Genomic DNA, 12,437 nt, shown 5'->3' on the forward strand with positions numbered 1-12,437 from the left:
AACTGGGTGGTACCTGTTGGCTGAGAAAATCATTTTGACTTTATGGTAAAGAGCAACATCATGTGGACACACCTGGAAGTACAGGGAAAGGCAACCTTCCTTGGATACATGTGGAACACGAACTTAAAACACACCATGTTTATTTTACAGGATTTTAACATGAGGGTTTGCTAATAAGCATTTTTATGAGTTTACAGTTCATTGGACTTCATTGAATTAAACACCATGAGAGAGTCAACAACCTTTATTTGTCCATATATGTGCCACTCAGAGATGGGGAAACGGGTGTTACAGGATTTGCCATTAAGAGAAGTCTATATGGATCTTTTTACATATTTTCTCTACAATGAGGCCATTGACAAAAACAATAAAAATAAATCAAGAAGGGGGGGACAATATAGTCGTAACAGTGTAAACACAGGGTAATATACATGAAAGAAAAAAAAAAGGGCAAAGCAAATGGAATCAGTGACAAATTAAAATGTAGGGTACATTAGTATGAGTAAGAACTAAAGACTCTTGAAAACCCTAACTCCTCAAATAACAGCTCAGCATACATTTCTACATAGCATGCAATAAGGCACCTATCTAACACAAGGAAGAAACCTATGCTACAATTTGAAGCACAATTGTTATCCAAATAAAAAGAAAGTATTGCTCACCAAAATATTCACTCATAAAAACTTCCTGTCTCTCATTCCCTTTCATATAACCCCAAGCCATGTCTAAAAAAATACATGTTTGTAAAAGGTATTTTACACAGAAGCAGAATCCATCAGACTTCAGAAAAATCTTGAAAAAGATACATGTAGTCTTTTAGTATACATTTGTTTTGTTTTAGCTCAGATTGTGGTAGTTTGCAAATCAGTACAGTTACCTATATCCTATACACAGGTAATTAGTCTTAAGTCTGATATAGCATTTCAGGTACATTTGGGATTTGGGTGCAGTAGAAACCACAGCGTAAATAATTAGGACACCGGTCATTTTGTAATATGCTACCCAGTGGGTTTTTATTTTCTATTATGCATTTCCTTATGGCTAAACTGCATGTCATAATAGACTCAGGGTTTCAGTCAGTTTTGCTCTCTGTACAGTCTATGTAGTAGTACTAAACCATCATAGACATACAAAAAACCTCATAAATATACAAGATGGCTCATACCTGATGGAGCCCAATTTCAAGAGCAAGCTGCATGGAAACATCCTCAACATTTTTATCTCCAACACTTAAAACTTAAAGTCATAAAAGGAAAAATAAAAAAAAAAGTGGAGACAAAGTGGATCTTACTATCAAAAATGTTATCTTTTGGAACAGCACACTAGTCACCTATATATATATATATAAAAAAAAATCAATTATATACACAGAATTTTTATATTTGTTTCATGATTATGCGGGTGAGATAGAAATAACTATTCAAATTGAGCCAAAAGTTTATATTGACCAAATGTTTGTAGTCTTCAATAAAGGTGCAGCTGAAAAGCTATTGTGCCCACCTGGAGATACAACTGAATTCTGCCAAAAAGATCAGCGAACAGAACATTTAACATTTTTTTCATGTACATCCTTATAATTTTTTCCTCTTTAAAAGTGTTCTGAAGGTCCTGGAGCAAGTGAAGCACAATCGCAAACAAGAACCGATTCCTTCACAATCTAGTATTATATCCTCTTGAACATGAGTACAAAGCCCCGGGTTCAGTTCTGAATTATATTTATATTTTGCACAGTCCTTCAGGCCAAGCCACTTCTTTCTGCTGACTGTGTTAGTGTCCATTTATTCTCAGCTGCTTCACTCAACCAGAGTTATGTGCTTACATGACCTCTTTGTTGAAGTTGGCCTGATGCTCTCTGTGATGTGGCGATATCAGTGAAAGGACAGCTAGAGGAACAGAAAACTAAGGCGGAGCTGGGGATGCAGGCGCTGGCATGGGACAGCTTGTGATGGTGGGACTTGGTGCTCACTGATTAACGTGGGTCCTATGATGTCTGGAGAGGGAAGATGAATGCTGAAAGGCTTTTCCACACTGTGAGCACCTGTACTGTTTTTCAACAGTTAGGAGGCGTTTAGGGAAGGCATTGTTGGGGAATCCCTTCCCTGGGGGGATTGGGGTGTACTGTTGCTGCTGTGGCTGTGGTGGTTGCGGTGACTGCTGCTGCTGTTGTTTCTCCAAATGAATTCTCTGATGCCTTGCAAGAGATGAGGAGTGAATGAATGTTTTGCCACAATGACCACAGGTGTAACTCTTTCCATCTGAGTGGACTCTTTGGTGCCGTGACAGGGAGGAGGAATGATTGAAGCCCTTGTCACAGTGGTGGCACATGTAAGGTTTTTCTCCTTCCTGGTGCACCCTCTGCTTTGTGGGAGTGCTGAAAGACATGGGTTTCCCAGGCTGAGGTGGAGAAAACACTGGATTCTGCATGTGGGCTTTGTGGTGGCGAGAGAGGGATGAAGAGTGATTGAAACCCTTGTTGCAATGTCTGCAGGTGTAGGGTTTCCCCCCAGCATGGACTTGCTGGTGCTTCTTCAGGTGGCGCTTGCGCACAAAACTCTTTCTGCACATGTTGCATTTGTACGGCTTCTCTCCCGAGTGGATCCTCTGGTGCTCTCTCAGAGTGGCAGCAGCTGCAAAACACTTCCCACAATGTGCGCACCTGTGGGGTTTGTCCCCAAGCACAACTGCTGCATGGGTCTTCTGGTGCTGTTTCAGGTTTGAAGTTGTGGCAAAGCCTTTGCCACACTGGCCGCAGGTATATGGCTTCTCACGCGCATGGACCTCCTGGTGCTTTTTCAGATGCCTTCTGCGGACAAAACTCTTTCTGCATTGAGTGCACTTGTATGGCTTGTCTTCAGAATGCATCTTCATGTGTTCTCTCAGGGTAATAGCTGCAGCAAAGCTCTTACCGCACACCGAGCATCTGTGGGGCTTATCTGGCAAATGAATCATCTGATGAGACTTAAGGCTGAAGGCATCAAGTACATCTTTGCCCATGATCTCAACTCCTGGGGGAACATAGGGCTTTTCTTTCATGTGAATTTTCATATGCTGTTTAAGACTGGCCTCCACAGCAAAGCTCTCACCACAGTGGACACAGATGTAAGGGTTTAGATCTTTGTGGATCTCAAAGTGTTGATGAAGATCAGCTATGCTACCAAAAATCTCCCCGCACTCGTTGCATTGTAGGCCATGGGCTTCATGTATGATTACACCATTCTCAGACTCCACTGTTAATTCCCCACCATGGTCAGACTCTACTTTAACCATATGCTCGCTTTCGGTCTTAAGCAGCACCTCTCCCAGCAGAGCCTCGCTTCCTGTTGTCTTGATTTCTGCTCCAGTGAAACAGTGCATATCACTATGTTCCACCTTAATGTAATCATGGTCTGTTTCAGCAACAATTGCTTCCACACAAGTTACAGCACCTAGGTCTGTCCCAAGACCTTGGATCTTCAAGTCTGAACCATGGATCTCCAATTCTAGTCCACGCTTTTCCTCTGTCATGATCTCCGTCTCTGCTCCATAGTGAAGGCCAACATGACTGTGGGCTATGACACACTCCGACCCAAGCGTGTCAAGGCCGGGTGTGTCACATTCAGTCTCTGACTCGGCCATGAGAACACACTCCAGCCCTGCGACCTCCGTTTTCTTGCCGGATGATAACTAAATAAGGAATCGGGGGTATAGCTTTTTGTTTTTTTTTTGCTGTGGCGCGCTGCTGCTTTTGTCAGATAGCAGACCTACAAAAGAGGAAAATAACAGTGAAAAAATTATCACAGAGACTCACAGACTATGCCAAATGAGGTTCTTTTTTCCCCTTCTCTAGTCAGTTAGAGAAAAACTTGTTAGACTGGCTGAATCCATCATCAATAACTCCATACAAATGCTTATAGTGATCACAGTATTTATGAAGTCAAAAAGACAATTATGCATAAACAGCATGGCTAATCTTGCGTTGAACTGGCTGACTGACTACAACATGACTACAACTGGGACAGTTATTGCAAATGAACAGTACACATACAAAATATGCCTAACCTAAGTTTTGGTGTTAAACTGCAGCTTTACCACAAAAATTTGCATTTTATTATTTAAAATCCAGATGCTAAATTGGACACCTCAATTAATTTCCTGATTATATTGATCACTATATGGACTATTGGTTGCCATGTAATCTAATTTAATATTAAATGAATTGTCTAAAAGCTGTTTTGGAATAAATGGTTCTATATATCCTGGACCTGCATACAAAGGCCCCACTATTGGAAATATTGAACACTGAAATTACAATACGACACCAAACAAGGACTGGTGGTGTTTGATCAACATCAGGTGACATGTGAGGCAAAGGTAGTCCCTATTAATAAATTAACTCTGGTTTACCCTATATCACTGTACAACTACTTGCCTACATTAAAATGGTTTATAACTATCATTTGCTAATGACTTTTGGAATATAGGGCAAGAATTCATAATTCACGCCCTGTGACATTTTAAAGATGTATCAAGAGACACTTAGCAAGCTAAGCGATCAATTTGCTAGCTATCTTAGCGCACAAAACAAGCTCCACTTCATTAGCTAACACAATTGATAAAAATCAAAGTGAACCACATCACGACCAAGCTCCCAATTCTAACTTAATCCTCAAGCCACAGCCTATCTGGCCCACACGTCTCCTTTATGTGCGTAGCTCACACTGCGCCGACAAATAAAAGTTTTTACACGTAAACAAATGTAACAGCAGAGTATTGTTATTAAAAATGTATCTGCTGGTTGCTAGCCTTCCTAAACAGCTACAAATAGCCGTCATAGCCGCTAGTTAGCTGGCTATGGTCGATGGGCGACTGGTTTAACGATAAAACAGCATTGTTAGCTGCTAATATGTTCACGATTTAGCCAGCTAACTAGCTTCGTGGAAAAATCAACACGAATGTATCTGTAGTTACAGCTTCTAGAACAACCGAATACTTACATTAAAAAGATCTTCGAGTTAAGCAATTTGGGACAACTTGAGACAACGACCGACACGGAAATTCTCGTAGTGCAAGTATTAACAGGCCATCTTGTTGTGCCACACCAGCACTTCCAGCTAGCCTATACAACACAGTCGTCTAAGATGGCTGCCGCAAGCTAACGTTAGCCCTATTAGCTTCCGCGGTTCACAGCACATTGTAAACAGCGACACCCCGACTAAACTAAAAAGCACGACACAAAGTCAAGTGGGCATAAAACCAACAGATGCAACATTTAATAGATGTTTATCATTAAGCCTCCATCGCCCAAATTGTGAGTTATTAAGGGGATGGGGGGTATGTTAGCAAGCTAAGAGTCACACCGAAATTCCAATCAGGAGTTTGGCTAGCTGAAACAAAGATGGCTAACCAAGAGAAATTAACGCCGATGTACGAAAACCCCGGGAAAGGATACGTTTTACTTACATATGAATTCGTTAAATAACAGAAATCGAGCAACTACTTCCTTTAGAAACAAGATGACCTAACAGAAAATGATTAAGCAAATTAAGACTATAGAGCACAAGATGGATCTGAGCTGCAGCCCTCCTTCTCTGCGGCAGCAAACGAGAAACTGTACGCACGACTTCAATGGCGGCCTTGCTGATGTTAGCAGCTACCCAGCCGCAGCCATATTAGCGTGCTTGCTACATAGCCATGATGCCATGCTAACAATCCAGCTAATCCAGTTTGCTAGCACGGCTAAAGCCTCCATACCAGTTTAGCTTGTGTAGATTGTAGAACACTAGAGCGGAAGCTTTGCCAACTATGTTTAATCTGCAAAGAAAGCCCAAATCCAACATCCGATCCATAACATAAAATATGAGCACACCCACCCCCAAAAACAGCGTGGTTATGATTCAAAGATCAAAAAGTCCCTTAAACTGCGTTGTTAGGATGGTCTGTTTAATAGGACGTACATTTAGAACTATTGCGGTTAAAGGCCTGTATTTTTCCATCTCAAAGTTAGAAACTGTTGACAAAAACCCCAACCCTTACGAGTATTAGCATTACATTATGAGTCAACAACTAATGTAATCATCTGAACACAAACGTCCATATGACTAACACTACTGCTATTCATGACAGAGTTGTATTAAACTGAAGTAATCGCCAGGATTAATGATCACATCAGATATGAATGTATACATTCGTGCATGCACTTACCCACCCTTCTATCTTTTTACTTTCTGATTGCTGTAGAGAGAAAATAAAAGAAAATCGTTTGGATGTTTCAAACTCAGGGTTGTAAAGAGCTTTGCAAGCTGTAGTGAGCCTCGTCAGACTACTATGCGTGCCGTCCCTTCCCTTCTCTGCCTGTGTGTTTAGCTGGCGCCACAGCTCATCTGGCGCCAACGTTGGACCACCGACGCACTTTAGCGAAAGAAACCATTGTGATTGCAATGCTGCACGGAAACTATTATCGCCCCCTACAGGTTTGGAATCAACAATGGACAGCAAACTGAAGACTGCAAAAAACAATGTTGAAAAAAAGTACCCGCATTCTGCAATCCTTCTCTCTTGTATTAAATATATGGTAATTGTAATCAGTATATGGCCATTGGCTTCCTTAGCTACACTTTTACAGTGAATTGAACTGAACTGGATTATAACTTTACTGAACTGATTTAAATATGCCTTGAGATGACATTTAAAAAAAAAAAAAAAAACTGGTTAAATAAAATTGCTTTTGACGTAAAATAATTTACTGAAAGCTGGTTGTGTACAGAGTTTACCTCGTTTTGTTCCATGGAAAGACCTGCTGTGTGTCCATATCTCAAACTAACTGAACACTTGTGGGATCAACTTGGGTGCATTGTATGTGTTAGTGACCAACAACCACACTGACTATCCTTCAACAACTCCTGGTTTGAATGCAGTCCCACAGCAAAATGTGACCAGAGTGCTGACCAACATGGGAAGGAGCCAAGAAGTTATAGTTGCATATGGAGCTTTCACAAGGTTCTGATGCTCCCTGACAATGTGAAAAGAATAAAGTGTAAAAATTGCCATTATGTTCTGTTTTTCCTCATTAATTTGGAAGAATACAATTCCACCAAGCATCTAAAATAAATAAGTAAATAAAACCAGGACAACATTGCAAGGAATTTTGGCACATTTTGGGGGCACTTCTCACACAATTAGCAGTGTTATTTATTCCACAGTAGCACAATCCTGACAAGCTATACCTTGTCATAAAGGTGACTAATCAGGTATCATTAAAGAGGAGAAAAAATTGACCAAAACAGTAATTTCCTTACTTTTTGTGCTAAATGAAATTGCTATTGAAACATGCCCCCCATGATCTACACTGTTTAGTCCAATTCAGGATTGCAGGGGAGCTGGAGCCTATCCCAGCAATTAGCCTGCGAGAGGCAGGGTACAGCCTGGACAGGTCCCCAGTCCATCACAGGCTATTGAAATATGAATGAAAATTTTTTGTCCTGCAGTCACAAAGTTTAGATTGCAAATCAAGAAGTTTTTCTTGTTGATGAGATTAATCTTATCAAAACAAACTTTGCTGAAAGATATAAAACACGTTTTTACTGGTCAATTACACTTAAATAAGTGTGACTGCATTATAAATACCTAAAATAGCTAAATTATCAAATAACATAATTAAACAAGTGATCAGTGTAGAGCATGTGATGCATTGTTTATTATAATTACCTAACAATATAATGAATATCGTGTTGCATTTCACTGCAACTCAGGATGTTGACTGATGACAAAAACTCTGATGAATCAGTAGATCTTATATCACTGGCTTCTTATAGTATTGCAAAAAAAAAAAAATCCCAAAAGTATATAGATTTGTATTTAATCATTCCATTATTTCACTCACACAGTAGAGATGTTGTCATGAAACAAATGAAAATTGTTTTAGGAAGCTACTACTGCAGATCTAGTGCTCACTGGAAGCCTTTTCTTAATAAGTCCCTTAGGAATTGCTGTTGACGTGTCATCTCAGCAACCCTTGTGTACTCTGGATTTATGATGTTTGACACTCCCACACACGTTTTGTAGTTTTGTAACTTGACAGAATCTGAAGACATTTTCTAAAGGACAGCAGAGCTACTTACTTAGGAGCAGAATGTGTTTTTTTCAATATCACATATGTAGAAGTAATTTGTGGATTTTGCATACAGCCTTGACTGATTGAACGTTTTATTTGAACAAAAGATAAATAAAAAAAAACTCCCCTAAAACCCTTGAGCGGTTATCAACCACTTTAAAGCGGTTCTACCTGCTGTGCAGTTCTGGCACATGCACTCAGACTATTCCATTAATGGTGTTTGAAGGGTAAAAACTTGGCAGATGAATGTTTTTCTAATTTTTTTTAAGTGCAGTTAAAAACAAGTCCCAGCAGATGATGCTGTTTCCCTACTGCCATCATTAGTGAATGGGCTGATTGTGTGTGTTTGTGATTGAACTTAAGATCAAGTATGCCATTTAAAAAAATATTTCTAAGGTTCTCTATCTTATTTTGATTGTTTCAACTTTTCCCATACTTTGTCTCAGCCCACTTTGGTACAGATACTTCCACCCAGTCACTGAGTATTAAATGTCCAACTTGGCATACTGGTTTTACCACATGAGTAAACCACATAGCAAACATTGTGTCACACGGCGTCATTCACACAGTTTCACTGAAGCTGTTAACTTCAAGAGGTCATTCTTTGTTTCACTAACTTTAGTCAAGTCTTTTATTTGGCTGTTGCTCTCAGCACATTTCTTTAGGAGGATAGCACCATCCTGCTGAGCTAAACCATTTGTGGATTTCAGTTTTTGTATTGGATATTTTATTTTCTTCTTCTGGTAACAAAATGTCCCACCCTAGCCCTCTGGATTTAGACAGATATAGTAACTTGGATAAATCTCGTCGGTCGAGCAGTCAAAGCCAGAGTGGTCGCGCTCAGACCAGTCGGACCCTGACCAGGGCCCAGGCCAAGTCTGGGGAAGTCCTGTGTGACTTCTGCACGAAGAGGCAGAAAGCTGAGAAGTCCTGCTTGGTGTGTCTGGCATCCTACTGCGAGGCTCACCTCCAGTCACACTATGAATACCCGGCCATGATGAAGCACAAACTGGTCAAAGCGACGGGTCAGATGAGAGAGAAGATCTGTGCTCAACATGACAAGCTGCTGGAGGCTTTTTGTCGTACCGATCAGACATCAGTCTGTGTTCTGTGCATGATGGATGAACACAAACACCACGACATCGTCCCAGCTGGAACTGAGAGGACAGAGAAACAAGTGAGTGCTGAACACCATCAGTCGGTACATACTATTAACACAGAAAATATTCATTATCAACTATTTATTATGACAACTTTTATGTCTTCACCTGTAAATAGAAACAACTTGGTACCACTCTGCACAAATCTCAACAAAGGATTGATGAGAGAATTAAAAAGTGGCAGGATCTTCGACAAGCTGTTGAATCTGTAAAAGTAAGTTCTCTTTGGTCACACTAATCCAAAAAACACAATTCTGAAAACAAGCTTTTGAAGACTTCTGATTTGATATCAACCATCTCCTTCCTCCTTCTTCTTATGTATCACATCAGCACTCTGCTGACACAGTTCTGCAGGAGAACGAACGGATCTTCAGCGAGCTTTTGCTTTCTATAGAGAGGAAGTACAATGAAGTCAAGGAGATGATCCGCTCCCACGAAAAGATCACTGTGACTCGGGGTGAAATACTGCTGGACCGCTTTGAAGAGGAGATCACGTTGCTGAGGAAGAGACATGCCAACCTGGAGAAACTCTCACACGCTGATGATCACATACACTTTCTGCAGGTGAGGCTGAAGAACCAAATTAACACCATGTGTGGTACAAAAGTCCAGAGTCTTCAGCGAAGAAAAACGGCTATTTGTTTGATGAATCTCTCTCTCTCTTCTTTTTTCTTTACCAGAGCTGGCAGTCTCTGTCCGGCCCCTCGGGATACGAAGACCTTAACAACATCAGTGTTGCTCCTTATTACTCCTTTGATGCTACGAAGAGAGCCATTGCTGCTCTGAAATTACAAGTAGAAGAAGTGTGCAAGACAGAAATGAGCAAAATCTCAGGAGCAGGTGGACTTATTCTCCTAACATAAAAAATAACTTCTGTCTGTCTGGGATCCTTCAAAATAAGCTTTTTTTTCACTTGCTGATGATACCACTGTCTTTTCTTATCTGTCTTCATAGTGAAGGAAGTGTACATCACACAAGAAGCTGAGACAAAGACAAAGAGAGAATCAATTCTGAGGCAAGAACCAAGGATCAGAGAAGAACCAAGGACAAGAGAAGACTTCTTAAAATGTTAGTTATACAATCTTTTTTTTTTTTTTTTTTTTTTTTTTTTAGAAAAGTTGCATTTGAATCTGTTGTGAAACACCTACACGGTCGTCATATTCTCACAGCGCAACCATACATTTTGCTTGAAAAGTGTGAGTCTCATGTACATGCCTCACAAAGAGATGACTCCATTATGTGGTGATATAAATGAAACCTGCACAGAAGGAATTCAGCTTGCAGAACCAGTTTGGTGGCATGTTGGAAGACAACCTTAGAGTTCAGTATTACATTAACAAACACAGGCGTTCCTTTTGTTATCTCACGCCACACCTAAGCTCACACTACTTTATAACCAAAACACATGGCAACATTTAATCAGAAATAAGAAAAACAGCACACTAAGGAATCATTATATTTAAGATTTTTCTGCTTTTTTTTAGACTCTTGCCAGCTGACTCTTGATGTCAACACTATACACCCAAACCTTCACCTCTCTGAGGGTAACAGAACAGTTACGATGAAAAGTGAACCTAAGAATTACCCTGACCACCCAGATCGATTTGACCATTGGCAGGAGGTGAGAATTTACAGCCTGTGGTTTGCAGGTGAAGCGGTTGGATCAGCTGATCAGAGCCAATACAATCTAGTAATTAAGAAAATATAATTGCATTCAGTTGATGGAATTATATTTTTTTATTAATCCTTCTCCTTTTTAAAATCTTTATTATTGCACTGAAAACTGCTAATTTTCACAATGAATAAATGCTCCTTGCATTAAGAGTGATTCAGATTTCTCAGCTCCAGTTATGGAAGCTGTAATCTACACCTCTCTGTCTTTAATTTCCATCCCTTGCAGGTGTTGTGCAGGGAGAGTGTGACTGGGACTCGATGTTACTGGGAGGTGGAATGGAAGGGAACAGAGGTTGATGTGGCCGTTACTTACAGGGGAATCCGCCGCAAAGGAAACAGCAATGACTGCAGCCTGGGCTGGAATGACAAGTCCTGGAGTTTGTATTGCTCTGACTCCAAGCTCTCCTTTGTGCACAACAATAAAAGCACAGACATTTCAGCACCAGTGCCGTCCCGTATTGGCGTCTACCTGGATCATGCAACCGGAACACTGGCATTTTACAGTGTGTCTGATGGCATGCGCCTCCTGCACAGTGTCCAGGCTACGTTTAAGGAGCCCCTTTACCCAGCTTTCAGTGTGTGGGGCTTTGGCACTACCATAAAACTGTAAATGAGGCCCGATAGCATTTGTTATTTTGGTACAGATTTGTAATAACCCCAATATTTATGGGAAACTTGATGCAGGGTGCATGATTTAGTCTTGTTAGTTTCACATTTTGTTAAAAGCTAGTTTTCTATTACTGTTTTGATTACTGTTGTTTAAAGGAAATTAAGATGATTTGTGTCTTGAAAAGGTAAGAAATAACAGATAATAACATTTTTTTGACATCTTCAAGCATTTTCTTATTCTGGTAAAGCATGTTATGGTGACTGGCTTAGATTCACTAAAAAAGGCTGCCAACAACAATGATTAAAATGAATGTAAAGTTGTATGGTTTTTTTTATGTTGCATCAGATTTGGGAAAGTTGCAGCTAAGAATTATGTAATCATCATCAGGCATCAGATCTTTTTCAGATCTCTTAATCAATGGTCATTTTGCATCATTCATGCTGCTCAGTGCGTGGTACAGCCCCCCTGACTCACATTTCTCTTGTTATCCTCAAGTCAGACATTGCGTTGAGAGCCTTTTGCTCCCCCCAGACTACGCGGATTGTGTCAAAATATGTTGTTTGTTCCATGGTCTCTTTTGATTTTACCTGGGAAGTATGGGATAGAAATTTAAACTGTGAAGTGCCTTTGGAAGGACGCACTGTCCTAAATTGCTGCTCCATCTCTCTAAACCTCAGGTTGATTCAGTTCAAGGTTTTACACAGATTTAAAAAAAAACAAAGCTGAACAAAATCTTCCCATCTGTGCCCCCCAATTGTGATAGATGTCATAAAACAGAGGGATCACTGGCATAACTGATTTAGTTCTGTCCAGTTTCTGGTCTAGAATCTTTAAATGTTTTTTTTTTATATATAATTTAGAGATAGCCAACCTAAGAGCTACTGTTATTTGGACCAGCAAGGCC

At 40.2% G+C, this 12,437-nt stretch overlaps 2 protein-coding genes across 5 annotated transcripts; one reads left to right on the top strand and one right to left on the bottom strand.

Moving 5' to 3' along the window:
* Window positions 1-229: 229 nt before the first annotated feature.
* si:ch211-198a12.6 (uncharacterized protein LOC563253 homolog) lies at window positions 230-6,385 on the bottom strand. Of its 4 annotated transcripts, none has more exons than XM_042010989.1 (2): window positions 6,185-6,385; window positions 230-3,740 (listed from the first exon to the last, which is right to left on the bottom strand). In XM_042010989.1, exon 2 carries the CDS (start codon window positions 3,613-3,615, stop codon window positions 1,963-1,965), a length of 1,653 nt encoding a protein of 550 aa, XP_041866923.1. In that variant the 5' UTR covers window positions 3,616-3,740; window positions 6,185-6,385; the 3' UTR covers window positions 230-1,962. The 4 variants fall into 4 exon arrangements, with proteins under 4 accessions (XP_041866923.1, XP_041866924.1, XP_041866927.1 ...); XM_042010990.1 differs by having other exon boundaries at window positions 6,181-6,385; XM_042010993.1 differs by lacking the exon at window positions 6,185-6,385 and adding an exon at window positions 5,440-5,832.
* Window positions 6,386-7,031: 646 nt separating this feature from the next.
* On the top strand, window positions 7,032-12,312 carry LOC121656026 (tripartite motif-containing protein 16-like). The gene is made up of 7 exons (XM_042010994.1): window positions 7,032-9,266; window positions 9,368-9,463; window positions 9,580-9,813; window positions 9,930-10,089; window positions 10,204-10,317; window positions 10,734-10,870; window positions 11,150-12,312. Exons 1-7 carry the CDS (start codon window positions 8,841-8,843, stop codon window positions 11,531-11,533), a joined length of 1,551 nt encoding a protein of 516 aa, XP_041866928.1. The 5' UTR covers window positions 7,032-8,840; the 3' UTR covers window positions 11,534-12,312.
* The last annotated feature ends 125 nt before the right edge of the window (window positions 12,313-12,437 follow it).

This window comes from Melanotaenia boesemani, chromosome 16 (genome assembly GCF_017639745.1).
Source record: "Melanotaenia boesemani isolate fMelBoe1 chromosome 16, fMelBoe1.pri, whole genome shotgun sequence".
NCBI lineage: Eukaryota > Metazoa > Chordata > Actinopteri > Atheriniformes > Melanotaeniidae > Melanotaenia > Melanotaenia boesemani.